The sequence below is a fragment of the Callorhinus ursinus genome, unplaced genomic scaffold (genome assembly GCF_003265705.2).
Source record: "Callorhinus ursinus isolate GAN/ISIS: 27379988/994484 unplaced genomic scaffold, GSC_fseal_2.0 scaffold38, whole genome shotgun sequence".
Taxonomy (NCBI): domain Eukaryota; kingdom Metazoa; phylum Chordata; class Mammalia; order Carnivora; family Otariidae; genus Callorhinus; species Callorhinus ursinus.
In genome coordinates, this window is record NW_027397100.1 from 412,300 (window position 1) to 437,657 (window position 25,358).

The 25,358-nt window shown below is 48.2% G+C and overlaps 1 protein-coding gene and 1 long non-coding RNA gene across 12 annotated transcripts in view; one reads left to right on the top strand and one right to left on the bottom strand.

Annotated features, from left to right (window-relative positions):
- Positions 1-1,092: 1,092 nt before the first annotated feature.
- LOC141370556 (uncharacterized) lies at positions 1,093-1,910 on the bottom strand. The gene is made up of 2 exons (XR_012374673.1): positions 1,776-1,910; positions 1,093-1,352 (listed from the first exon to the last, which is right to left on the bottom strand). It is a non-coding gene; the product is annotated as an uncharacterized lncRNA (long non-coding RNA).
- A 142-nt stretch (positions 1,911-2,052) lies between these two features.
- The window catches only part of ZMYND8 (zinc finger MYND-type containing 8), a 140,738-nt gene continuing 117,432 nt past the window's right edge, over positions 2,053-25,358 (top strand). For 4 of the 11 annotated variants that reach the window (XM_025875342.2, XM_073880306.1, XM_025875347.2 and 1 more), the window contains exons 1-2: positions 17,344-17,375; positions 18,059-18,292. In XM_025875342.2, the coding sequence (XP_025731127.1) occupies positions 18,279-18,292 (14 nt within the window). In that variant the 5' untranslated portion in view covers positions 17,344-17,375; positions 18,059-18,278. Of the gene's footprint in view, positions 2,134-17,343; positions 17,376-18,058; positions 18,293-19,343; positions 19,503-23,185; positions 23,254-25,358 lie in introns of those variants that run through there. The other 7 variants (XM_025875350.2, XM_025875352.2, XM_073880313.1 and 4 more) reach the window with 5 other exon arrangements.

Sequence of the window (25,358 nt, forward strand, 5' to 3'; positions counted from 1 at the left end):
TGAAAACTGAGCTCCTTCAAACAGCAATCCTGTTTAAAAAAGACCCACTTGTCCCTCCCTTCCTGGGTAGCCTCTGACCTCATCCAGTGCTATGTCTTCCCAGGGAACAGAACCTTCCAGCCCAGCGAGCTCCCTGCTATTCCTGCAGCACCAGCACCATACACGTGCACACAGAGACTCTCAGGACGCGCTTCTTGGCCTCGTGCTGTGGACGCTTGGGGCTGTCCTGTGCACTCTGTGATGGTCAGCATGAGCATTCCTGGCCATTCCCCGTGAGCGGCTGTAGCACCTCCCTGTCTCCAGAAACTGCCAAATATCCTCTGGGAGGCAAAATCGCCCCAGCTGGGAACCACTGGTCTACCTGCAATGCCCTCCCCAGACACTCCCATGCCTCTTCCCTCACTTCATTCAGGCCTTGACTCAGCGGTCCCCTCCCTCCTGTGGCCTCTGTCCACCCTGATTATCACTGCTGCCCACCCCAACTCCCCACCTCCCTTCCTGCTCTTTTTCTCCGTAAACGTCATCACCATTTTTTGTTTATTATCTGTCTTTTTTTTTTTTTTAAAGATTTTATTTATTTATTTGACAGAGAGACACAGCGAGAGCAGGAACACAAGCAGGGGGAGTAGGAGAGGGAGAAGCAGGCTTCCCGCGGAGCAGGGAGCCCGATGTGGGACTCGATCCCAGGACCCTGGGATCATGACCTGAGCCGAAGGCAGACGCTTAACGACTGAGACACCCAGGCACCCTATCTGTCTCTTCTTAATAGACCATAAGCTTTAAAAGGCCAAGGATCTTTGTCTTTGTCTATTGCATTCACGCTGTGTCCCCAGCAGTTACAGCAGGACCTGGCACATAGTAGACACTCAATAAACACTTCTGGAAGGAACCAATAAACACCAGACCTTGTAACAGCTGCGTGACCATGAGACCTCAGCCTTGAGAGACTTGCACGCGTTCCCGTGTGGGTGCTGGGAGTCAACAGAGGAACGAAGTACATGCAGTGAGCAGGTGGTGATCAGAGCAAGGAAGAGAAATAAAGCAGGTGTGTTGGTTTCCTAGGACTGCCCTAACAAAGCACCACAACCTGGGCAGCCGGAAACAACGTATTTATTGTGTCACTGTTCTGAAGACCAGAAGTCTGAAAACCAACTGTGGGCTGGGCCCTGTGAGGCTGAAACCTGCAGGAGAATACTTCTAGCCCCTTTCTTGCTTCTACTGGGTTATAGGCAACTTTGGCTCCCTTTGGCTTGTAGATACCTCACTCCAAGGCTGTGTCTTCATAAGATCTTCTTCCTGTGCTTTTCTTGACATTGACTTTCCTCTGTGCCTGTCTCCAGGTCCAAATTTACCTGTTATATAAAGACACCAGTCATATTGAATTAGGGTCACCCTCCTGACCCCATTTTAACTTGATTACCTCTGTAAAGATCCATTTCCAAAAAGGCCCCAATCTGAGCTATTGGGGTGGGGGTTGAACATATCTTTTTGGGGGGGGCACAGTTCAACCCCCTACCCGCAGGGATTGGGTGTGAAGGGTGCTGCCTTAGGGAGGGGGTAAGGGAAGGTCTCTGAGTCGGTGACATTTGAGCAGAGTCCTGAATGAAGAGAGGGGGTGAGTCCTGTGGACATCTGGGGGAAGGGCATTTCAAGGAGAGGGAAGGGTCAGTGCAAAGCATTGTTATCAAGATACCTGCCCCACAATGCCGTGAGGATTCAGTGGCTTTAATAGGTGAAAAAATCTAAAAGCTGGCACACAGGATTATTACTATTACCCATCCTTTCCCCTGGCTTTGCCTCAGCGCCTGCTGTGGGGCTGGGGATCCAGAATGAACCAGTCAGCCAGCATCTGGTCTCAGTAGTGCAGCTGGAGAGACCAAGAGCCAACACGTCAGTAAACAAGAGGCGCACGTGGTGTGATTGCTGATAACCTCCGTGCTCAGTACAGCAGCATGATGTCATAGAGGGTGACTGCCGGGTGGGGCTGGGCATCTCCGGATAAGGCCTCTCCGAGAAGCTGAAGGATCTCTCCAGATGAGCGCGTCATTAGGGGAAGTCCATGGAGAAACGCCCCCTGGTCAGATTGAGATCCATGACCAGGCCAGCATTGGTCACGGGGGAAGCATCCCAAAGGTAAAAACCTAATGAAAATGCCTCCGAGTCACTTCTGTTTAATTACAAAGAGCACAAGTCCTGATGAAATGGGTCTCAAACCCCAAATGTTTAGACCACCCCTCATGGCCATCTCATCCCTATCGCCGACAAAAGAAAACATCAGTGGGAAATAGAAAATAATTCCCTGAGCCAGACTCCAATGTTCATGGCCCCAGTGTTCATGTCCGACTTCAAGTCCAGGTGGGGACCATTAACAACAGGCATAGTGGATGCCCTTGTTTACCTGGTGGCTGATTCTCCGGGAGAGTTAATCAGCATGTCCATTCTGTGGCTCTGTATTCTCAAAGGGTTCTCTGGGTTGGATTCAACACATCTCCTTAGATACCCTAGAAAATCCTTTTCTCCTGGGGATTTATTTATTCCCTTACTGTTTCAGGGCGATTTGCCAGCACATGGTAAGGTATGGCAGGGGTTTAATGACTACCGAAAGCAACTGTTGGGAATTAAGTTCTCAAAGTCCCTTCTTCCCAGCGAGAAAACAACCAGCATGGCTGTTTTGACATTCCACAGTCATGTTTCTTGCCTTTTGAAACTACATTTTGTTGTTTTGCTTCATTTCCGACCCGCTGAAGCTTAACCATCCCCTGCCCCATCTCCTATGTAGTTGGTGCTATGGAGAGAGCACAAGAAGGCAGATCGGGGTTCAAGACCCAGAACATGGAGAGAGACAGAGAGAAAGGGAGTTGGGGAGAGCACACAAGAGCCTTCTTCACCCGCTTGCAGTGTCAGGGAGACTCTGGTGGGTTTGTACTCACTGATTCCATAAACATTTACACAATGCCTACTAAGGGCCAGGCATGGTGCTGGACATTGGGGGGTCCACCCCCAAACCCAAAGACAAGTCCCTGACCTTCTGTAGCTTACGGTTTACTGCATATTCACATCTGATAGTCAAGAAGGGTTTTTAGTATGAGAATCCTAAAGACTGGGGACTTGGCTTATTGGCCCTCCCTTTGAATTAATGGTCCTCAGTTTCCCTCCTCTATAAAATGCACTCCTTGCTGCATAACTCACAAGGGTTTGTGGTGAAGGCCTTAGGAGATGGTGTCCAGAAAAATGGAGTGGGAGAATGGCCTTTCCAGTTGCTCTTCATGGCATCCATACTGGGTGGTAAGAGCTACAGTCTTTAACTAACCCTAAGCTGCTAGTGTTGGGTCACCCTTCCAAGTAGCTCAGGACTCCAAAACAGAAAGTTCACTGAGAGCACACACTGCAGGGGAGAGTCTGATGGGACCAGAGAGTTAGGGGTGCCAGATTAAACACAGGATATACTTAAGACTAGAAAATTGTCCATTTATTTGGAATTCAAATTTAAATATGAGCATCCTGTATTTTTATTTGCTAAGCTTGGCCACCCTACAGAGGTTCTGATGTCAGGCTGGGGAAGGCCTGGGGTCACCCTGGGACTACAGACATTAGGGTGAGCCCATTCCTGGGGCTGGGGCACCAAAGGGGTGGGTAAGATCGGCAAGAAAGGGTAAGGCAGGGAAGGCCCAGAAGCCAGGGGCTTTCTGCAGCTACCTGTCCCAGGGTAGCCCACCACATGGGCCTGGAGACTTCGGCTTCAGCGTTTCGGGCTTAGCTCCTCGGGAGCTTCCATGTTTGAGCTGCTCAGTGTAGGCCTTGTAGTTTAGGCTGACCTGGGCCTGGAGGGCAGCCCCTCTGGGCCACGCCCAGTTTCACTTGCCTTGCCAATCACTGCAGCTTCCTTTTGTAACCCGGGTCCCCCCACCGAGCTTCAGTGTTCTGCGTCCTCATTAAAACTCGACTTTCCTAATGCTTTGACTTGAAAATTAGAGATCTGGGCATTCTTGCAATTGACTCATGTGGCCATTTCCTGCTCAACATTCACCAGATTACTTTTGAGCACCTGCTATGTGCCGGAGATACAGACTTGGACAAAAAAGGCACTAAATAAGAAATTCATCAGGGAATTTATACCCAGTTATTAAACATGTAGTAGGTATTAAATTATGATTGCCCATAAGCACCATGAGGGCAACATATAGTAGGGTGGCTGTGTCTGATTTATTGGGAAGTGGGTCCACAAAGCCTACCCTGAAGACATTGATTTTTTTTTTTAAGATTTTATTTATTTATTTGAGAGAGAGAGAATGAGAGACAGAGAGCACGAGAGGGAAGAGGGTCAGAGGGAGAAGCAGACTCCCTGCTGAGCAGGGAGCCAGATGTGGGACTCGATCCAGGATCATGACCTGAGCCGAAGGCAGTCGCTTAACAAACTGAGCCACCCAGGCGCCCCTGAAGACATTAATTTTGTATTGGGTTTTGAAGGATAAGTAGGAGTTACCTGATAACAGCAGTGATACCCAAGTTGTGCCAAACACTGCTAAATATTAACCTTTTACCACAGGAACTGATTTAGTTCTGATGACACTCTGGGAGGCGTTACCCACATTTTCTAGGCCCAGAGAGGTTAAATTACTTGCACAAGGTCACACAGTGAGTGGATGGCAGTTGTCAGGATTTGAACTGAGCCAGCCTGGCTTCAGAGCCTTCCAAGCACGCTGGGATCCGGGTGGAGCTCAGAGACCGAAGAGGAAGCTGCAGAAGGGAATCCTGCTGGCCTGCGAAAGCTCAGTTAAAGAATTTGAGACTTTGGCCTGAGAACAATGGGAAACCTTTGAAGGGGTTTAGAGGTGGGGGTGGGGAGGGGGGTGTGTCCTGGCCCAAATTGAAATTTCAAAAGATCCCTTTGGCTGCTCGGAGTGGGGGATGGGACCAGCGTGGAGCCTGGGGGCTGGTGGGAGGCTTTTCCCTTCCTGCCCAGATAACAGATAATGGTGGCTCTGGAGCTGGCCGCCAGCTCTGCAGGATGGAGCTTCGCGGCCGGAGTAGGCGTTGGAAGCGGCTCCGAAGGTAGATCCCACTGGGCTCTGGGCTGGGAGGTGGGAGAAGGAGAGGTCAAGGGTGACATCCAGGTTTGGGGCTTCAGAACTGCATGGGAAATGCCTGGGAGGGAGCTTGGTGTCCCAAGAGCTCCTGGGAGTTGAGTTTGGGTCAGATTGCCCCGTGTCTGAGATTTCTTTGTCTTTGGTGTGTCTTTGATGTTGTCGTTGCTACTAACTCGGTTCCTGATCGCCTTGGAGTTTCCGGCCTGTTTCGGTCCCCTGTGTCCATAGTACCAGTTTTCTTGGGATGTTACAGCCCGAGAGGGCTTGGACTTAGTTTTTCTCGTGAACGTCTTGCTTTTTCAGTTGGGCAGATTACCTAATCTTTCTGTGCTTCGGTTTCCTCATCTGTAAAATGAGGGCGGGACTAGGACCTGGTTCATGGAGTTATTGGGACGATTCGGTTAATTAACATGGAAGGTGTGCGAAGGCTCAACAAGCCCCATCTGCTTTTCTAAGGTAGAGATGGCGGTGCTGGTGCTGATGGTGTTGTCATGACAATGAGGAGGCCGGTGGAGACAGGGGTGGCTGTAGGAGGAGGTTGAAGCCCACAGAAGTCACTCCGATTACTTAGCAAGCACATGTTAGTTACCTTTTTGTACCCACTTGTAAGCAAACTATTTAAAAAGTATGTACAGAAGCCCAAGGTACTGCATTCACTCCGATGAACAAACATTGGAGAGACTCCCCAGTGCCAGGCCTGCTCTAGACTCCGGGGTCACGCCAGTGTATATGAAAACGGTAAGTTTTCTTGAAAAGCAAACACAGCACCAAGTTTGAGAATGTGCTAAGTGCTGGGAAGAAAATGAAACCACTCTCGTGACAGGATGTGACCCCAGGGGGCCTCCTGGAGGAGGTGACATTGGGTCCAGGATCTGAAGCAGAAAGAGCATGTGAAAAGGTCCATAATGGGAGACAACTGGCACATTTTGAGGATCCCAGAGTAGGTCAAAGTGGCCAGAGTGTGCTAAACAGTTGAAGGGGGGAATTCGTTGATTTATATTTCTACATATTGCCCTAGTTGAAATTACTGGTATTCGACCTTTTAAAATTCATGTACAAATTGTGACTATATACGATTCTACTTGATAGATTGAGCAAGAAGGGGTAATACCAAATTAGGGCCATAGCTGATCTATTGGAGATCTCATATGGAAACTGCTTTGTGTAAGAAGAAAATGCGACTCAGGGCACCTGGGTGGCTCAGTCGTTAAGCATCTGCCTTCGGCTCAGGTCATGATCCCAGGGTCCTGGGATCGAGCCCCGCATCGGGCTCCTGCTCGGCAGGAAGCCTGCTTCTCCCTCTCCCACTCCCCCTGCTTGTGTTCCCTCTCTCACTGTCCTTCTGTCAAAAAAAAAAAAAAAGAAATTATGCATGCTACAAATTATGATTTCTTCAATTATTTATTTATTTTAAGATTTTATTTATTTATTCATGAGAGACAGAGAAGCAGAGGGAGAAGCAGGCTTCCCGCTGAGCAAGGAGCCCGATGCGGGACTCGATCCCAGGACCCCGGGATCATGACCTGAGCCGAAGGCACACACTTAACCATCTGAGCCACCCAGGCGCCCTCTTCAACCATTTTTTAAAAGATTTTATTTTTTTAAGATTTTATTTATTCATTTCAGAGAGAGAGAGAGAATGAGCGGTGGCTGGGGGGGAGGGGCAGAGGAAGAGGGAGAAGCAGACTTCCCACTGAGGAGGGATCAGGAGGCAGGACTCGATCCCAGGACCCAGAGATCACAACCGGAGCTGAAGGCAGATGCTTAACCAACTGAGCCACCCAGGCGCCCCTAAAGATTTTATTTTTACATAATCTCTACATCTAACATGGGACTTGAACTCCCCCCCCTTCCTACCCCCAAGATCAAGAGTTGCATGGTCTACCAACTGAGCCAGCCAGGCGCCCCTTTTTTTGACCATTTTATTTTATTTTTTTAAAAGATTATTTATTTATTTGACAGAGAGAGAGATACAGTGAGAGAGGGAACAAACACAAGCAAGGGGAGTGGGAGAGGGAGAAGCAGGCTTCCCGCGGAGCAGGGAGCCCGATGCAGGGCTCGATCCCAGGACCCTGGGATCATGACCTGAGCCGAAGGCAGACGCTCAATGACTGAGCCACCCAGGCTCCCCATTTTTGACCATTTTTAAATGTGAGAAACCATTTTTAGCTTGAGGGTCAGAGGGAAACAGGTGGTGGGCAGGTGATTTGGCCCAAAGGTAGACTCCTGTTCTAAAGTCATGAGAAGCCATCAGAGGGTTTTGAGCAGGGGATTGAAAGGTTGTGATTTAAAATGGGAAGGTATAGGGCGTCTGGCTGCCCTAGTAGATGGAGCATGCCACTCTTGATCTTGGGGTTGTGAACCCCACATTGGGGGTAGAGTTTACTTAAAAAAAAGAAAAAAAAATGGGAAGGTATGAAGGCTCAGCATGATGCTAGAAAGTGGATGTAACCGTGTAGAATGGAGCAGTCGTTTTGCTAGTCATTCATCAAGCACTGAGTTCCCTTAATAGCCATGATGTTGGGGTGCCTGGGTGGCTCAGTCAGTTGAGCGTCTGCCTTTGGCTCAGGTCATGATCCCAGGGTCCTGGGATCGAGTCCCGCATCGGGCTCCCTGCTCGGCGGGAAGTCTGCTTCTCGCTCTCCTGCCTGCCGCTCCCACTGCTTGTGCTCTCTCTCTCTCTGTCTCAAATAAATAAATAAAATATTTTAAAAAAATAGTCATGGTGCTGCTGAAGGGGACCCATGATCTGTAAGACACAATTCTATACTCATGGAGTTTATAACGTAACAGGAGAAACTCAAGACCGAGATCCAAATACAAATTTCAGGGTCAAAAGAGAGACCCAAAAAAGCAATAGTTGCTTTGGAAAACAGCAAGGTGGCAGACAGGTGGCTGGAGTGGAGTGAGGGGAGGTGGTATGGGTGGGGGTTGAGGGAGGGTAGGTGGAGGATTTGGGATTTTATCCTAAGTGAGACAGGAAGACCCTGGCAGGTTTTTTAAAGCTGTGATAAAATAGAAATAATGTAAAATTTGCCTTTTTTTTTTTTAAGATTTTATTTGTTTATTTGACAGAGAGAGACATAACGAGAGCAGGAACACAAGCAGGGGGAGTGGGAGAGGGAGAAGCAGGCTTCCCGCAGAGCAGGGAGCCCGATGTGGGACTCGATCCCAGGACCCTGGGATCATGACCTGAGCCGAAGGCAGACGCTTAAACGACTGAGCCACCCAGGCACCCAAAAATTGCCATTTTAACCACTTTAAATTATACAATCCAGTGGCATTAAGTGCTTTCACAATGTTGTGAAAGCCACCACTATCTAGACCCAGAACTTTTTCATCACCCCAGAAGGGAAATCTCTACCCATTTTTGTAAAAAACATTTTATTTATTTATTTGAGACAGAGAGCGATCACGTGCGAATGTGCAGGAGCAGGGGGAGTGCAGAGGGAAAGGGACAAGCAGACACCCCGCTGAGCGCGGAGCCCCATGTAGCTCAGCACACCAACACAGGGCTGGATCCCAGGACCCCAGGACCCCAGGACCCCAAGATCATGACCTGAGCCCAAGGCAGATGCTTAACCAACGCCCCATGTAGCTCAGCACACCAACACAGGGCTGGATCCCAGGACCCCAAGATCATGACCTAAGCAGATGCTTAACCAACTGAGCCATCCAGCCTCTGCAAAATCTCAGTATCCATTAAGCAATTATTCCTCATCCCCCATCTCCTCAGCCCCTGGCAACCTTCTACCTGTCTCTATTTCTCTATACCTATATCTCTGTATCTCTATGGATTTGCCTATTCTGGACATTTCATAGAAATGGAATCATACGATATATGGCTTTTGCTGTCTGGCTTCCTTGACAAAGCATCATGATTTCAAGGCTCATCCATGTTGTTGTATGTGTCAGCACTTCATTCCTTTCTATGGCTGAATAATAGTAATATTCCCTTGTGTGGAATATTTATCCATTTGTTGATCCATTCATCCACTGATGAACAATTGGGTTGTTTTCACCTTTCGGCTATATCATGAATAGTGCTGCCCATGGAAGGCTTTGAACAGGCAGGTGATGTCTTGTTACCTGGATCCCTCTGGCAGGAGACCAGTTTAGAGCAGGATTCAAAGCTTTGACTGCACAGTGTGATTCCCAGGGACGTAGAACATGCGCTCCTGGGAACTGGGGCAGAATTCCCAGGCAATTCTACAGTGAAGGATTGGGAACCATTGGGAACAGGCAGGAGCAATCCTCTGAGCGGGATGGTGGCATCCATCAAAGGGATTAGGTGACAAGCGCAAGAGCCACCTTCAGAATACACTCAGGGCCGAGCACCCAGGCTGGCCCACGTGGTCGGGACTGAGAGGGCTGTTTGGGGTGATTGATTCTGTGGACCAAACTGAGGAGCCCTGTGGAGGTGCTAGTTTGAGGGAGTCAAGAAGTTGGGTTTGCTTTGCTCAGTGAGAGGTCCCAGCAGCCCACACACTGAGAAGCCCTGGAGGCAGGGAGGGCTGTGTGCTCTGGGGTTGTAGGAGATCAGGAGCCAGGAAGGCCTCCAGGTGAGAAAGCAGGAAAGACACTGTGGGCAGGAGGTGCCACCTGGATTTGAAGGGTGGCTGTTATCCCAATAAGGGATACATGGAGAAGGAGCCACGGTGGGTCCTACTTGGGCCATACTTTCCAGCTTTGCTGAGAAATAGAGGGAGATGAGGGGGGAGAGTCAAGTATGGAGTCAGATAAAGGGGTCCTGATGGAAGGGAGTCAGGGTTGCGTTAATTAGTGGAGAATTGCTGAAGGTTTTTTGGAAACATCAGGAAAACTGATCGCAGCCAACGTTTGTTTTGAAGTGGTTTGTTTGGTAGGTGCATGGAAAGGTAAAGGCGGGGGTATGGAAAGGTAAAGAACATTCTGGAATATTTTGAGTCTGAGTAATGGAAGGATTGCAGATGGAATAGTGACCATGTCCCTGACTTTACCTCCACGCTCAGCTCCTCTGCACCTCATTTCACTGTAGCCACACATGGGCCGTTTTTTTGTGCCTCAGAAACACCGAGTTACCAAGCTCAGGCTTGCCTCAGGGCCTTTGTACCTGCCATTCCCTCTACCAGGAAGGCTCTTATCTCCTTCAGCTCAAATGTCACAGCCTCATTGGAGCCCTTCTTACCTGTCTAAAGCAGACGCCCCCCCCCAAATCTGGTCACTTCTCTCTACCCTCACCCTGTTTTGTTCTTCTTCATAGCATTGGTCTCAATCGGCTATTTTTTATCTTATTCATGTATTCATTTAATTCTTCATGACTTCCTCTGTTCAGCCTGCAGCTCTTGAAAGCAGGAGCAACAGACAGTAAGTCTGGTGCTTAGAGGTAGAGGAAGCACTCCATACCTCTCTGTAGACAGCCTGGATAAGCGGCAAGAGAATGCCTGCCTAGGAGTTAAGATATGGAGATTTGGGGTTCAGGGGAGAGGTAAAGACCTGGATACTTAGATTTGGAATCTGTTATGGTAGTAGGATGGAAATGGTTTCAAGGAAAGCAAAATCATCTGACATTTCTTAAGCAGGTACTCTGTGCCTCTATTAAATAATCCCCACACTGTCTGATGTAAGGACTTCACAGACTTGGAAACTGAGGCACAAAAAAGTGAAATCACTTGCTCAAGTTCCTTAGGGAGGAAGCTTGGAATGGACCCCTCTCCCTGCCCCAACCCCAGCAGGCTGGCTCCAGAGGCCAGAGGAAGAGCCAGATGGCCAAGAGAGAACAGAGTCTGGAGGAAGAGGAGCCCGGGCAGTTAGAGCTTCTGTCGCTGGGCAGGGCAGTGTTTTGGAACCTCTGAGGTGTCCTGCATCAGATGTTAGCATGAGATCAACAAACAGTGGACCCAAGACTAACCAGCCTGTTGAAATTGATTTCTTGGAAGTGAATGAGGACTTCTTTTTCTTTTAAAAGATATTACTGTTCAGAATAATTTATTTTAACCAGTTGCATACAGATATAAAATGAACACGTTTTATGTATTTTATGTAACATACAAATATAAAATGAACATGTTTTATGTATTTTACGTAACTCATTATTATTGAGGGCATGTGTACGATCGTCCAACTAATTCAAAGATGGAGTCAAAGCCGAGCTCATACAGGAAATGCTGACATGAATTTATGAAGAGATGCAAAAATTAGCAAAATTCCCCAATAACCACAGGGCAATAATCAATTGCATTCCAGGGGCTAAATTTGCATGTCTATGGACGGAAGTCTTCTGCATTAGTATTAGCCTTCTACTGGTGCCAGAGCTGTAAAAAGCTCAGAAACAATGAAAGGTGCAGGTGACCCAGTGGGGATGCCTGGATGGGCCACCCACTAATCTTTCTTTGCCTTTTTTACAGTCTTCCAGAATTTTCCTAATACTACATTTACTAATTTATCTTGGAAGAAGTAATACATTCATATGGTTGAAATACAAAAGGTATATAAAAGTAAAAAATCTCCTTCCCATTCCTGACCTCTGGCCACCCAGTACTCCTTGGATGCAAAGTGTTAGCAATTTCTTAAGTACGCTTCCAAGAAATCCAGTGCATAATAAGCAAACCTTTTTTTTTAAGATTTCATTTATGTATTTGACAGAGAGAGAATGAAAGATGGAGAGAGAGAGAGAGAGAGAGAGAGAGAGACAGTGAGAGTACAGGCAGCGGGGCGGCAGGCAGAGGGAGAAGCAGGCTTCCGCTGAGCAGGGAGCCCGATGTGGGGCTCGATCTCAGGACCCCGGGATCATGACCTGAGCCGAAGGCAGACGCTTAACCGACTGAGCCACCCGGGCGTCCCTTTTTTTTTAAGATGTTTTAAAAGATTTATTTATTTAAGATTTTATTTATTTATTTGGCACAGAGACACAGAGAGCGAGTGAGAGAGCGCGCGCAAGCAGGGGGAGCTGCAGAGGGTGAAGCAGGCTCCATGTGGAGCAGGGAGCCCAATGTAGGGCTGGATCCCAGGACCCCTGGATCATGACCTGAGCTGAAGGTAGACACTTAACTGACTGATCCACACAGGCGCCGGAGAAGTTTTCTTAGTAGGAGGGGACTACTGATAGTTCCTCAGCTTCCTCATCTAGGAAATGGGTTGATGATTATATGGCACCCATCTCACAGGTTCGGGAGGGTAATTGATTAGTTTATGTAAACTGCTCAGAACAGCCCCTGACACAATGCTTGGAGCATGCCAGCTAGCGGGATTTATCCTTATCCTCCTTTGGAAAGTTTGATGTTGAAAAGAGGATGAAAAATGACTTGGAAGCATCCAGAAATTTCCTTTCTAAGAGCAAACAGAGGGACAACATAACAGCAACTGCATGAGTGCTCACTGTGTGTTGTGGGGCTCTAGTGCTTGACCTCCCTTCCCTGATCCAGTGAATTTCCCGGTGGGTATATTATTGCCCCCATCGTACAAATGAGGAAATCAAGGCACAGCGAATTTCGTACCTCAAGCAAGGCTGCCCAGCTGGCTAGTGGGGCAGCTGGATTCACACCCAGACGTCAGACAATCTGACGCCAACAGCCACGCACTCAATCACTGCGCGGTTCTGCCTCTTGATGTGGAAAGAAAGAGGAAAGGTTAACTTGGAAGAAGAGGGCTCTGAGGGGGAGGCATCCGGGAGGGCGTGGGGAGGGGTGCGGGGGCATGTGATGGCAGAAGGGAAGGCGGGAAGGCAGATATGTGGAGGCCCAGGATGGAACCGGGTTTGTGTGAGGTGGTTTCGGTAGCAGGGGAGATGGTCTGGGGGAGGGGAAGTAGGAGATCAAGGGGAAAGGGCTGGAGGAGGGAGGGGATGGTTAGGCGGGGGAAAGAACAGATGGAGGATCAGGGTGACGGGAGCACAGTGAACCCTGGGAGCGGAGAAGAACACAAGTGGAGTCAGGGATCGGGAGCAAGGCACTGATCCCGTGGGCCATTTTTAGCACTTGGGCTTTTTACTCTGAACAAGGTGGGAATCTACTGATGGGTTTTGAGCAGAGGAAGGATGAGGTCTGGCTTCAAAGGATTGCTTGCAGCCTGTGTGTGTGTGTGTGTGTGTGTGTCTAAATCCCCAGTTTCTTCCTAGTCTAACTCCCCTGTCCCCGAAAGCATTTGCAAGGGCAGATAGGGGGGCTCAGGTAGGAGATGAGTGCACCCGTCCAGGTGGGAGGTGGTGTTTAACTGAGCTCTGACACTTGTCAGGCACAAAGGTGAGGAATTCAGACCAGGCTCTGCCTTGTTAAAGTTCTCAGTTTAGGGCAGGCTTTCTTAGCCTCGGCGCTAGTGATACTTGGGGCTGGCTAGTTTTCGGGGGGTGGTGCTGTACTGTGTTTGGTAGAGTGTTTAACACCATCCCTGGTCTGTACCCTCTAGATACCAATAGCATCCTCCTTCCTCCAGATGGGACAACCTAAAACGTCTCCTGACATTGCCACTGGTCTAGTGGGACAAAGAAACAAACAGCAGAGAAATACATGCTCTTCTTCCCATAATGGTGATTGCTAGGAAGTAAAAAGAGCAGATAAGGGGAGGTCCTGAATCTTCTTCCTTCTCATTGTCATTTTCTTCCTGCATCCCTTAAGTCTCTCCGCACCCACACTGTGGCCATCTGCCTGATGGTCATGTACCCCGCACCCCCCCTTTCCACCTGCCCTTCCCTCCTGCCTCCGTTTTTTTTGATCCAGCCCCTCCTAGGAAGAAGTTTAAAAAGGAAAAAAAAAAAAAAGACACTTCAGAGGGCACCTCTTCTCTTAAGGTAGGGACAAGTCCTAATTACCTCTTTGTGGCTGTAAACATGACTCGGTCAGCTCCATGCTCTGAAGGTGAGCCCTTCTGTCACCATGCCCGAAGGTGGCCTCGGTTCCAATTGGCCAAAAAGGAACAAAACAAAACAAGATATTTAAAACACTTCCCTGCCTCCATCCCGCCCGTTTCACATAACGGCCTGTTTCACATAACGGCCCGAGCGGCCTGCTGCTAGCTTGAGGCAGATAACTCCGAGCGTGCTTATTTTCCTAGTCCGCGACCGGGCTATCTTCGGGATGCAGCTTGTTGAGGCTGCAGCTCGGCTGCTCGCCTGGCTGCAGGCCCACAGGAGGGGAGAGCCATTTCAGCGAGGCCTCGGCAGTAAGTTGCCCGGGGAAGGGAGCCGGGTCAGCTCTTCCTCTCCTTTGAGACCAGCTTTATCACTGAGACACTCTGGCTTCCGTAAGCCTGATTCTGTCTCCTGATTCTCTCCATCCCCTGGGAATATTAAGAAAGACATGTTTTAATCTATTTTTATTAGTTCACTGCTTATTAATTTCCCTACCTCGGCACTGTGGACATTTTGGACAGCATAATTCCTTGTCGTGGGGTGTCTGTTCCTTGCTGTAGAATTTTTTTTTTTTTTAAGATTTTATTTATTTATTCATGAGAGACAGAGGGGGAGAGAGAGAGAGAGAGAGAGAAGCAGGCTCCCAAGGAGTAGGGAGCCCGATGCGGGACTCGATCCCAGGACCCTGGGACCATGACCTGAGCCGAAGGCAGACGCTTAACCATCTGAGCCACCCAGGGGCCCCTTGCTGTAGAATGTTTAGCAACGTTCCCTGGTCTCTACCCACTAGATGCCAATAGCACCTCTCCCCCCAAGTGTGAAAACCCCCAAGTCTCCGGATATCGCCACATATCCGCCCCCACCCCGGGGGCGGGGGGCTAAACCCACCCCTCGTTGAGAACCACTGATTTCCAGGAATATAAAAACCTAATTTTAGGGATGGCAGAGTGTTCCACTTAACATCTTGCTGGAGGCTTGTAGGGAGAGAGGAGCTTTCTCTGGGCCTTAAATGAGTCCGAGCTGAAGGTCTCCCAGCTCCATCATTCAGTACTTAAAACTTATTCTCAAAGGAGTCGATCTCCTAAAAGAAGACACAGATCCTGCAGTTGCTCTTGGTAGATTTTAGCCTTGTTTCTGCTCTGCTTGGTTCCACTTCTCTTTTGTCCCTTTCTTTAGAGGCAGGGGAAGGTACCGAGTTTAGGGGTGCGGAGTCCTAACTGGGGTGGAAGTCTGGTCTCTGGCACTTGCCAGCTGTGTGACCTTGCACAGCTCACTTCACCTCGCTGGGCTGGATTCCAAATCTGTAACAATGCTCCCTACCTCATGGAGTCAGTCAGTGCAAAGTGCTGACCTTAGCACAGTACCAGGCCCCAGGCAAGCATGCCGGAGCTGTTGGGGCTACTCTGCAAAGGGGTGTTTTGAGAGGGGCCACCGAATGGTCTCTAGATTGAGGCTGGCAACATTTGGTTTCTTTATTTCCCGCTTATCAGCCACCTTCCATCAAGCCCAGAACTGGCCCTTAGTAGGCCTGCCCCGGGCTTCCTTTTCAATCCCTGTCCCTCCCAGGATTCCATCTGCCACCATACCTTTGTCTCTGTCCGCCACCCAATCGCTGTCTTTCTGATAACCTCAGACCTACCAGAATGCCAATAGCATTCCTCAGAGCAGAGCTGCCAGAATAAGCCGGCAGCTTCCTGCTCTTTGCCCCAGAAAACATTTCAAGTGATCAAGTGATCAGAGGGAGGTGGGGGAAGCGGGGAGGACTCTGCAGCTGCTTATGCAACAAGCTTTAATCCTGGGTTAAAATCCACCACGCGCACCAGTGGCGTATTTCATTTCCTCATTGGGTCATGAAGCTAGTGGCACACGAGATCTGCCATAGACTCGCAGACACGCCCGTTCCCCCAAAAGCAGCACCATGCAGGGGTAGACAGTGTTCCCTAGGGGATGGTGGCGGAGGGCCACTGCCCACGCCGCCAGGAGGGACAGCATGGTCTGATTAGCTCTGGCCTCCCCACCTCTTGTCCCCCACTTGGTCTCCCTGTACACGGCTCCACCCGCAGGAAGAGGGGGCCCCTCCCTTCTAGTGAGGCCCAGGCCTGTCCCGAGTGCTGGACCCTTGTCAGGCCGGGTGATGGAGGTGTCCCTCCCTGCATCTGGGCCTCTTCCGCTTAATACACAACAGCAACAAAATCCCCTCCCTTTTTATAAAGCCTGGGCCCTGCCCCTGCCGAACGGTCTGTGTGGATTCCTGGCTTGTTCCTGTTTGATATAAGATTCCCAGCCAGGAAGAATTTATGTGCACGAGGTGGGCATCTGTTGTCCATGTGGGGGGGGGGGTGGGGGCAGGGAGAGCAGGCAATCAGCTCTACATTTTCTTTGTGGGAACGAACGGTGTGGGACCAGAAAGCCCACGAGTCCTAATTTTAGGAGGCGAGGGGAGACTTTATTGGGCCATAGTTTTACCTCCTGGCATACGGCTGCGTCACCTCTGGAAACTTTCTCCAGCCTCTGAAGAATGGTGTTTATCTAGCTTCTGTTGTTACAGCTTGCTGTTTTAAAAAAATCTTGTTAATTAAGCACCTTGTCTTTGAGGGGGAAAAAAAAGCAAGCAAGCAAGCAAGCATGGACATTTTAAGATCCTTCTGGATTTGTCTTTCCGTTCTCGGTACAGACCAACTACAAAGGCAGCTTTCGGGAAGACACAGGCAAAGACCTCCTAATACTATTGAAATGGGTGGAATTATAAGGAGCTCTAAAAAACTAGTTAATATTTTACTGGGGAGCAGTGCCAGAGACGGGGTGGGGGGCTGCCAAGAGTGGGTCTGTGTGTGAAGTAGCTCTTCCATCTGCCTTAGGGGACGAAAAGAAGCCGTTCTCTGTGGAAATAAATTTAAGCAAGAATCCTTCTAAAGCTCATGGGATTTGTCTGCCCACCGAGGGCCCAGTTCCCCAAGAACATACATACAGGGGTGATTGTGGCAGGAAGGGCTAAGCTGTGGGTGTAGGCCTGGCTAATAATGGGGGTTCTTGTTCCCTTGCTGGGCTTGACATCTTTCTTTCTCCCTCTGGATTTAAATGGCTTCTCAGACCGAGAGGCACTGCCTGTGCCCTGGATTCAGAAGGTACACGCCTCCTTGGGAAGCAAAGGCGAGAGACAGCGGCTCACTCTCTCTCTCTCTCTCTCTCTCTCTTTCTGCATCTGCCGGGAGAGCTGCAGCTGGTATTTTTCCACAGGCCTTTTTTGCGATCTCAGGGCCTAGTTTTTCCCAGCCAGGCCCAGAGTCCGAGAGAGGGTTAATAGGCAGGAAGCTGAAGGCATTGCAGACTAATACGGAAGTCAGATTTTTGTTTAACTGACAGGTTTAGCAGGCCTCAGTGGTGGGGGAGGGGGCCGGGAGGGGAAGGGAAGTTTGTAGATCTAGGCATGTGGCCTGCTAGGAGCGCATTTGGCTTTTCTTAGGGTAAGGACGGAGGGGGGGGGCCCTGTTGGCATCCTGGCAGGGAGGCAGGAACCCATTTTGGTTTTCCTTTGAGTACTGGCTGAGGGGGGTGAGGAGTGAGATTCTCTGCCGGCAAATGGCTCTCTGGCCTGCTTTTCCAGGAGGCGTTTTGACAATGACTATGCAAACTTGACCACTCTGCTCCCCTCCTCTTCCCAGCAGCCCGAATCCTCTGTCCTCTGAGAAGCCAGGGCTGTCTTGTAGCGATTTCTTGGGGCTCGTCTGTCCTGTTTTCCCTCAGCTCCTCAGAGGCCTTCCTCAAACCCCTTTTCCTTGCCCCCCTTGGCTGTTTTCCTGGGGCTCCCCACTCCTCAGCTTCACTCCGTCCCCGCGCCCCCTCCCCTCCCCCCCTCCGGGGGAGAACCACTCTGCTGGATTGTTCTAGAAAAGGGCCAGGCTTCCTCCCAGCCAAGAGCCGTTTCTGTGGGGGCAGGTGAGGGTGAGCCCTTTCAGCTCACCCCAAAAACTCCCTTCCCCGTGGCATCCGGGCCTCAGGCTTTGCTGGAGCAGGTCAGGCTGGCTGCACTGGTTTGCCCGTGCCGGGAAATCTAGCCAGGGTGTGGGAGAAGTGCGTCTGGGGGCCCCTTTCCCAAGTTTTTCTCGCTGCAAAAGGCCTAGCTTAGCCTGTCTTTTTCTATGCACAGGATGGCTCTTGCTCACCAGAGCCTCACAAAGATAATCGCTCAGGAAGTGTTTCAGCCAATCCCAGCCGGCCTTACACTCCGATTTGCCGGGGCAGCCAATCGGGGATGAGCTTTTATTAGGCGGCCAGATCATCAAGCCGAAGTGCCAAACCCTTTTTCTGTGAGAACTAGGAGCCTGTCCTCCATGTTTTATAAGTATTGACATTACACAGTGTTAACAATGCATCCACAGAGGTAAGCTCGACTTTTTAACCATCTTTTCTCCCCCTCCCTCTGAGACATCCGAATTGTGGGCGAGCAGTGTGATTTCTCTGTGGCTGGCCGTGCCACACTCACCCCCACAGCACTTAGGTTAACTTGGAACTGTTTAGAGAGAATTTTTTTTGCTTTCTTGGGTCACATGGCTAAGTAGCCATTAGCCATAGCTTGATTTTGCAAACTAGCAAAGGCCTGGCACACCTTTTCTTCACCAGGACATGGTGTTTCTGGAATAGTTTGAAGCTAGATCCTGGAATGCCAAAAAAGAAGCTTTTTTTTTTTTTCCCTTTTTTTTTTTTCTTCCTCCTCTCTTTCTCTCTCTCCCTGTCTCTCTCTCTCTCTGAGCAGTTCTCCCCCCCCCCCCTGCACTATTGTCTTCTCCTGTGTCACATGCCTGCTGGGGGAAGAAAATGGAAGGTAAGCAAGCAGGCTCCTCTCCAAGGAGAGCCCATGGCAGACAGCAAAGCAGGCAAGTGTCCCTCTCCAAAGAGGTTCTGGGAAGGCTGGAGTAAGTTCTGACAAGAAAGGACGTGTGTTTTAAAAAGAACCAAGCCCTCAGCAGAGCAGTGCTAAGGAGAGATCCTAGCTCCTGGGGCCTAGGTGGGTGGTGGTGTCTCTCCATGGTCTGTTCTCTCCCTACAGGGCTGCTTCACTTGAAACTACATTGTTCAGCCTTTTTTCCTGACTTCTGTTGATACAGAGTGTTCTTCTGCAAGCCAGCCTACAGCCAGCAAATGTTTCTGAAAGTGTTTTCTAGGCTTTGGAGGAAGTTTTTGGAGTAGGGATGGGGATGGGGGGGTGTGTGTGTGTAGAGGGGGAGGGAGGTTGGACAACATCCTGCAATAAATCTGTGAGGACTCTTTTTGAATCCCTTAGCTTTCTACTCTTGCATGATTTTCAATGAACTAATGGATCTTTTATCCTTGTTTTCATTTTCTTTTCCCTCTTTTACATTGTATCATCCTCTGTCCTCCTGTGTGATGGAGCACAGAGGAAATAAAATCATGTCTGTGGCTCATGACAGCATATTCCATATTCAGTTGTTGGGTTGCGTTGTTGTGTGTTTTTAATAATCCCATGTAACTGTTTAAAAAAAAATTTCCTTTTTGATCAAGTCCCAAATCTGCCTGCCTGTTCTCTCTTCTTAACTGTGGAAAAATGAGACGGTTGCTTGAACATTTGTTGGGTAAGTAAAGCAATCCATTTCCTCTGTGACCATGTATAAAGAGTTTGGCGGACATTTGGGGTCTGTTTGTAACAGAGGGTCTTGGCTACAGCAGTTGGGGGGGGCTTTTCATTAGCAGGGACCACATAAGGGCTTTTTAATAGTCTCTTGATTTTAGGTGACTGTTTGAATCCACTGTTTTTCCTGATAACCTGCTGCTAGGATTGAAGATCACACTTCCTGTTTACCCTCAGACGGGAGAAATGTTCAGTTCATTGTGACTGGACTGGAGACCTTTAATTGGGATTGTGTGGGTATTAGCTAGAACTCTGGGTAGGTGATCTGCTTGTGAAATGTAATGAAAGTGCTTGTTCTTAGAGTCACCGAGCCTTAAACACTGGTGAGGGCAGGAGCCTGGTGGTGGTGTGGGGGGTGGGGGTGTCAGCACTCCGATTTAGAATACTTGTAGTGTAAAATCCCACCCACCACCAAACTTGGTTTGATTCAGGACTCCCTGCACAACAAACGGATTTGGCCTTTTCCCAGGCCTGACCCACACATCTCTATGCACGCTTGCCTTTACTTATGATTTATTTCTCACTTTTTACACTTCTCCTGATCTCTTAATGCTGTAGCTAGGACTTACGAGTGAAAAAAAGTAGACGCTTGTGTAGCGTTAGCTTCAGAATTTGCCCAGAAGTTCACTACATAAATTTCCAGCCTGGAGACCAATCTAGCATGACTGTAAATGCTGGAAATATAGTCAGTTGTTGTGTTATGCCAACTTTATGGAGTCATAATCTTTTTTCCTTTAAGTTCGTGTCCAGCCACCCACCTTTTAGCATCAGTTGGAAAAAGGCTCATTTAATAACGAGAAACGTACCAATTCTAAGTTAAGAAAAGTCGGTGCGAGGCCAGCTTTTCGAGTTGTTAAGAAGTGCAGGCAGTTAATGATGTTGTGTACTTAAAACTGAACAGTGCTACTACCCCACACAAGTCAGTCCAGACACTTAGCAATTTTCTTTGTTCTTTATCTCCTGGCTGTAAATGGAAATTACATATTGAGGTTCCTGTGGCCTCCCTAGAAGCAGTATCTAATCACAAGACTCCTGGTTTGGTGCCTTCAACGTTTGCATAATGGTGTTTGTTGGGCTGGAAGGAAACCTAAGGGCAAGGCATTTGCCCTCTAAAAGCTTGCATTAAAATGGCTCCTACAGGTTTGCAAAGCCAAGATGTTTTCAGATGTGCAGTCCCAGCAAGTTCCCAGCCCTGGACCAAGCTGGCCACTTTCCTCTGGTACTGTGGCCACCACCAAGCATGAGTCTGTAAAAAGTTAATTGCTTCCAAAGTAGCTTATTTCCCAGTTTCACTAAGGGGGGAAAATAAATGTCTGCATTGCAGCAGGACTAGGTAGGGACAGCAGTGCTGGCTTACAGAGCAGCCCAATGGGGCTCCTCTCTCCAGCTTTTGAACCAATAGACTTGGAGGAAAGGTTACAGATTGACAGTTGCAGTGGCCAGACTGAGAAGGGGCCTTCTGGAAGTTTCTACCATCTTTGTTCCTTTTAGGAGAAGCCTATCCGCCAAGCTGAAGAGTCTCCTACATTGCAGTCCTGAGGCATTCCCTCCCCACCGCCCACCCCCCCCCCCCTTTTCTTTTTTACATCAAGGTAGAGTGATCGTTCTGCCACAGTTATACATTTCAGAGGGAGGCACAGAACTTGGGCTGTTTCCCTTTTTCCTTCTGCCTCCTCAGTCCCCAAAGAGGATGCACAGCTGCAAGGAACAAACACAGACACACTGGAGCTTTTGACTCTTCTCTCTCTCTCTCTCCCTCTCTTTTTTTTTTTTCCTTCAAGACCCTCCAGGATGGATTCACTTTTCTGCTTTGGGAAATTAAGTGGCATTCACGTGGGGGAGGGGGAGTAACTGCTTTTATTAGCTCCAGAAAATGGTCAGTGTTCCGTCTGTAAGTAACTAGGAATTAATTATATATAATCACTCAGTAAACTTTCTGCAGAGTTTTTCTAATTGCTGCTCATGAACATAGTTCGCTTGTTGGAGCTGAGTCCAGTTACTTTTATAATTAACAGCTCAAAGATTTGAGTCAAAAAGAAAGAAACAATGGGGCCTCTTGGATTATAAATTAGGGATGAGAACAATGGCTTTTTCTTTCTTTCTCTCCTTTTCTTTCTTGTAACCCCTTTTCTTTTAAACAAAACATTCCCCCTTTTCTTTCCCTGGGAGAACAGTGGGGAAACTTCTTCAGGTTTTAAACGGGGGGGGGGGGACAATGAGTCACATTTTAAAAAGCCAGGATGATAGTAACCCAGAAAACCCTGAAGGCAAAGGTAGGTTTTTAGAAAGTCCAACCACTTCCAATGTGTGATTTCTTTGTTTCTTTTGCCTTCTTTTCTCCTCTCTCTTCTGTGGCCGAGGCAACAAACATTTGTCCGGCGAGAGGCCCTATATCTGGCTTTGCCTCTGGTTGACCCTGAAAAGAACTATACATGCAAAAGTGGCCTCGCTACTCCACAGCAGAGATTTAGTAAGGGAATCTGTTTAGAAGTCCGTTCCCCTTGATCTTAAATGCAAAACAAGTGAGGATTCACCCTTGGCTCCAGGTTGCTAAGGCTTTGCTGCCCTTCCCCCCACTCCGCACTCTCCTTACAGATAAACAAGCAGGCGGGAGCCATGTCAGCAGTGCGGCTAGTTTTGCTGCCAGGCTGTCCCTCCTCATCAAGATTACCTACCTACCGGCCGGCGAGGAGCCAACCTCCCGTCCTTGCCCCGGCCCAGCCTTGGGCACCATGCCCTCCTTTCTCCCCTGGAGCTAAAAAGCAGTCACCTTGAAACTCCCCACTCAGCACCAGAGTGGTGAGGCCAATTCTCAGACCTGTAACAGTAAATTACATTACCCACTCTGAGGCTGCTAGTTCGGCCTCTGAAAGCGGGTTTTGCAAAACCCATTGTTAATTTTCAGGGCTCTGTTGGGGGTGGACAAAAATCTGATTTGTGAGTATCCCGTGCATTGGCTGAGGGAATGTTTTACTGTTGTTTCTCCTCTGCAGGCTCAGATTGTCTTTCCTGGAGGTTAACCGTCTTAGGGCTGGCTGGGTATTTGGTGGCCGTTTTCAGGCTTATGCACAGCCTTTTTCTTTTCCCTTGGCCTCAGAGCAGGGGTGCAGCCCTTTAGCTTGGCTTTTCAGATGGCTGCTCTCCTTGCAACACTTTGATTTCACCTAGCTCCTTTTTGGGAGGGATGCAGCGCTGGTTTCTAATGTATCAAGAAGAGGGAATGGGCTTCCTCCCCCTCCCCAGCTTGCTCCCTTTTAACATTTTTGCATTTGTGTAGACACCTGTCTGTCCGCAGTTTAAGCCACAGGGCTGCATAATTCCTGACCTCCCACCCACCTAATTTGAGGGTAAGGGGGCCCCATCTCAGAGCCTCCTGTGGAAGGCTCAGGATCTAAAAGGGAAAGGGTTTTCCTCAGGAACCTGTGACTTCACAAACTCCCCCTGTCATTGCAGATTTTTTTTTTTTTTTAAGCTTCTAAACGTTGGGTTGTTGGTGTCCTTTGGTTGAGCTTTTCCTAGTTCTGATATTTAGGAAGGTGGCTTTGAAACTAGCAGGGCTGCTTCCACAAGAGCTACAGCTATTGAACAACCTGCTACCATTTTAGCTTCAATACAGGAATGAGGCAGTGTTGCCAGACGCCATTTTAAGAATCCTGCATAAATAGCTTAGCTCCCGATGACTCTGCCTGTTTTAGGTGAGTGCTTATATAAAGCTGCTCTGCTAACCATTCCCTTCCCCCCACCCCAATTTAAAAAAAAAATTAATTGCAGATTTAGGGAAGCATGGTTTTCTTATTTTGATGTTCACTCTTTTGTGATCTAGCAGAGGAAGATGTTGTGTCTTGGGGATTAAATATTTCTTACAGCCTGGACCAGTTTGGTATTTTGAATGAAAGTAAAAAGCTAAAGGAAAAGTCCTTGCGAATGATGCATGATTCTTGAATTGCTGTGCGATGATCCTCATCTGTAGAACCAGAGTCTTGTGCATGCTGGTTATATATTCTAGCTGGGTTAGATATTCTTGGTTAAAAGTCAAATAGTAGGGGCACTTGGGGAAAAGAAATATCTGGGCATTGTGTATCCAGGCTTTTTTTTTTTTTTTTTTCCTCCTGTCAAAACTAGATGTTTTTTTTCTTTCTCTCTCTCTTGGAAGTGTTGAGGGGATGGCATTCCTGGGAATTGCGGACCAGCCTTGAGTCCTCAGAATTAATAATCAGAAGGCTTAAAACATCCTGGAGGTGCAGCACTTCATCTGCAACTTTTAATTGCTCTTTTTCAGTGCATGCAGGTTTAAGAAGTAAGCCTGGGTTTTCTTGCTCAGGCATTGGGGGGACAAATCTTATTCTTTCTGGGACCGGATGGGAAAGTCTTGGTTGTATTTGCAGATACTGTTATTTCTTCTTTAATTGTCTGAAACGTAGCAGTTTGTGAAATCCAGAGGCAAGTGACTTAGGGTAAATGTGAGGGCAAGAGGTGGTGGCGGTGGCAACAGACAATGTATACAACTAGTTGATGGTGTATTTTCTTGTTGGACTGAAAGGCTGTTTGGTTTTCAGCTAATTTTACTCTTTTCTTTAGCTGGTCCCCAGCCTCCCCAGTGGACCTTAAAAAAAAAAAAAAAGTAATGTCAGTTTGAAACAAGGGCTGCTTGTTCCATTGTTTTTGATTTAAATAATCGGGGTTGCTGGAAGCTAGCAGATAGGAAAGATGCTGTGTATGTTCTAAGACTTTAATGTGTTAAGGACAAGAGTTCAAAGTCTTTTCTCCAGGTGCAGCTGCCTTTTCTTTTTAACAATTATTGTTATTTGACTTTTTTTTTCTCCTCCAAACGACTGAACAGTTTTTAACCTAAATTGACCACGATCTGTGGGGCATTCAGACAGGTACAGATCTTTTCTCACCACCACTTTTGATGTAATACTGATAATTTTTTCCCTAATAACATACTAGTCCTTAACACTAAACCAAAAACAAACAAAAAAACACAACAACCACCAAAAAAACTGAGATCAGTGGTGTAGAAAAAAGGAAGTCCCTTTAGATGTGGCTATTCAGAATGACTCATTTTGCATTCTGGTCTTTGCTCTTGTAAATGAAGTTTTTTTTCCTTTTAACGCATAGACACTGCAATTTCCTTTAGTCAAATGCAAGTTATTGTGTGTGTGTGTGTGTGTGTGTGTGTGTGTGTGTGTGCGCGCGCACGCGGGCATGTGTGGGCACGGGTTCCCTTTGAAAGCATGGCTTGCTGATCTGCTAAAAAAGATGGTTTTTTGAAATTGTGCTCAAATCCTTGGCTGAAGCTGGTGGTGCTATTGCTAAAGTTAGGTGATTATGGGGCCCACTTGTAATACTTGCAAAGATAAAACTGCTTCACTTTTCTCCCCTCTTGCTGCAACAGCAAATAGCCACCACCTAACTAGTTTGCATTTCCCTAGCTTCTCAGCAGCATCCTGGCCTGAAGGACTCCCACTCCTTTTGGGCTGCCAAAAGCCAAATAATTGTTCTCTTGAATGCAGTCCTCCATGATCAGTACACCTTTGAAGGTTTTCATCACTGCAGAAATCCATCAAGTGGGTTTTAGGGGCTCTGTTCTGCCTAACTATTTTATCAGTGTACGTTTGGGTGGGATCCCAGATGCGTGTTTTCTCTGTCCCTCAAAATAGGGGATCGGTTGCATTAAGTTTAGTATTTCACATACTTGATGCCAGAGAGGGAAATAGAATTCTAGTTGCTAGAAAGATCAAGGTTGCTATTTGTTCTTTTCAAGTTCATCATCTCCCCATCTCTGAGGGCTGCTTGA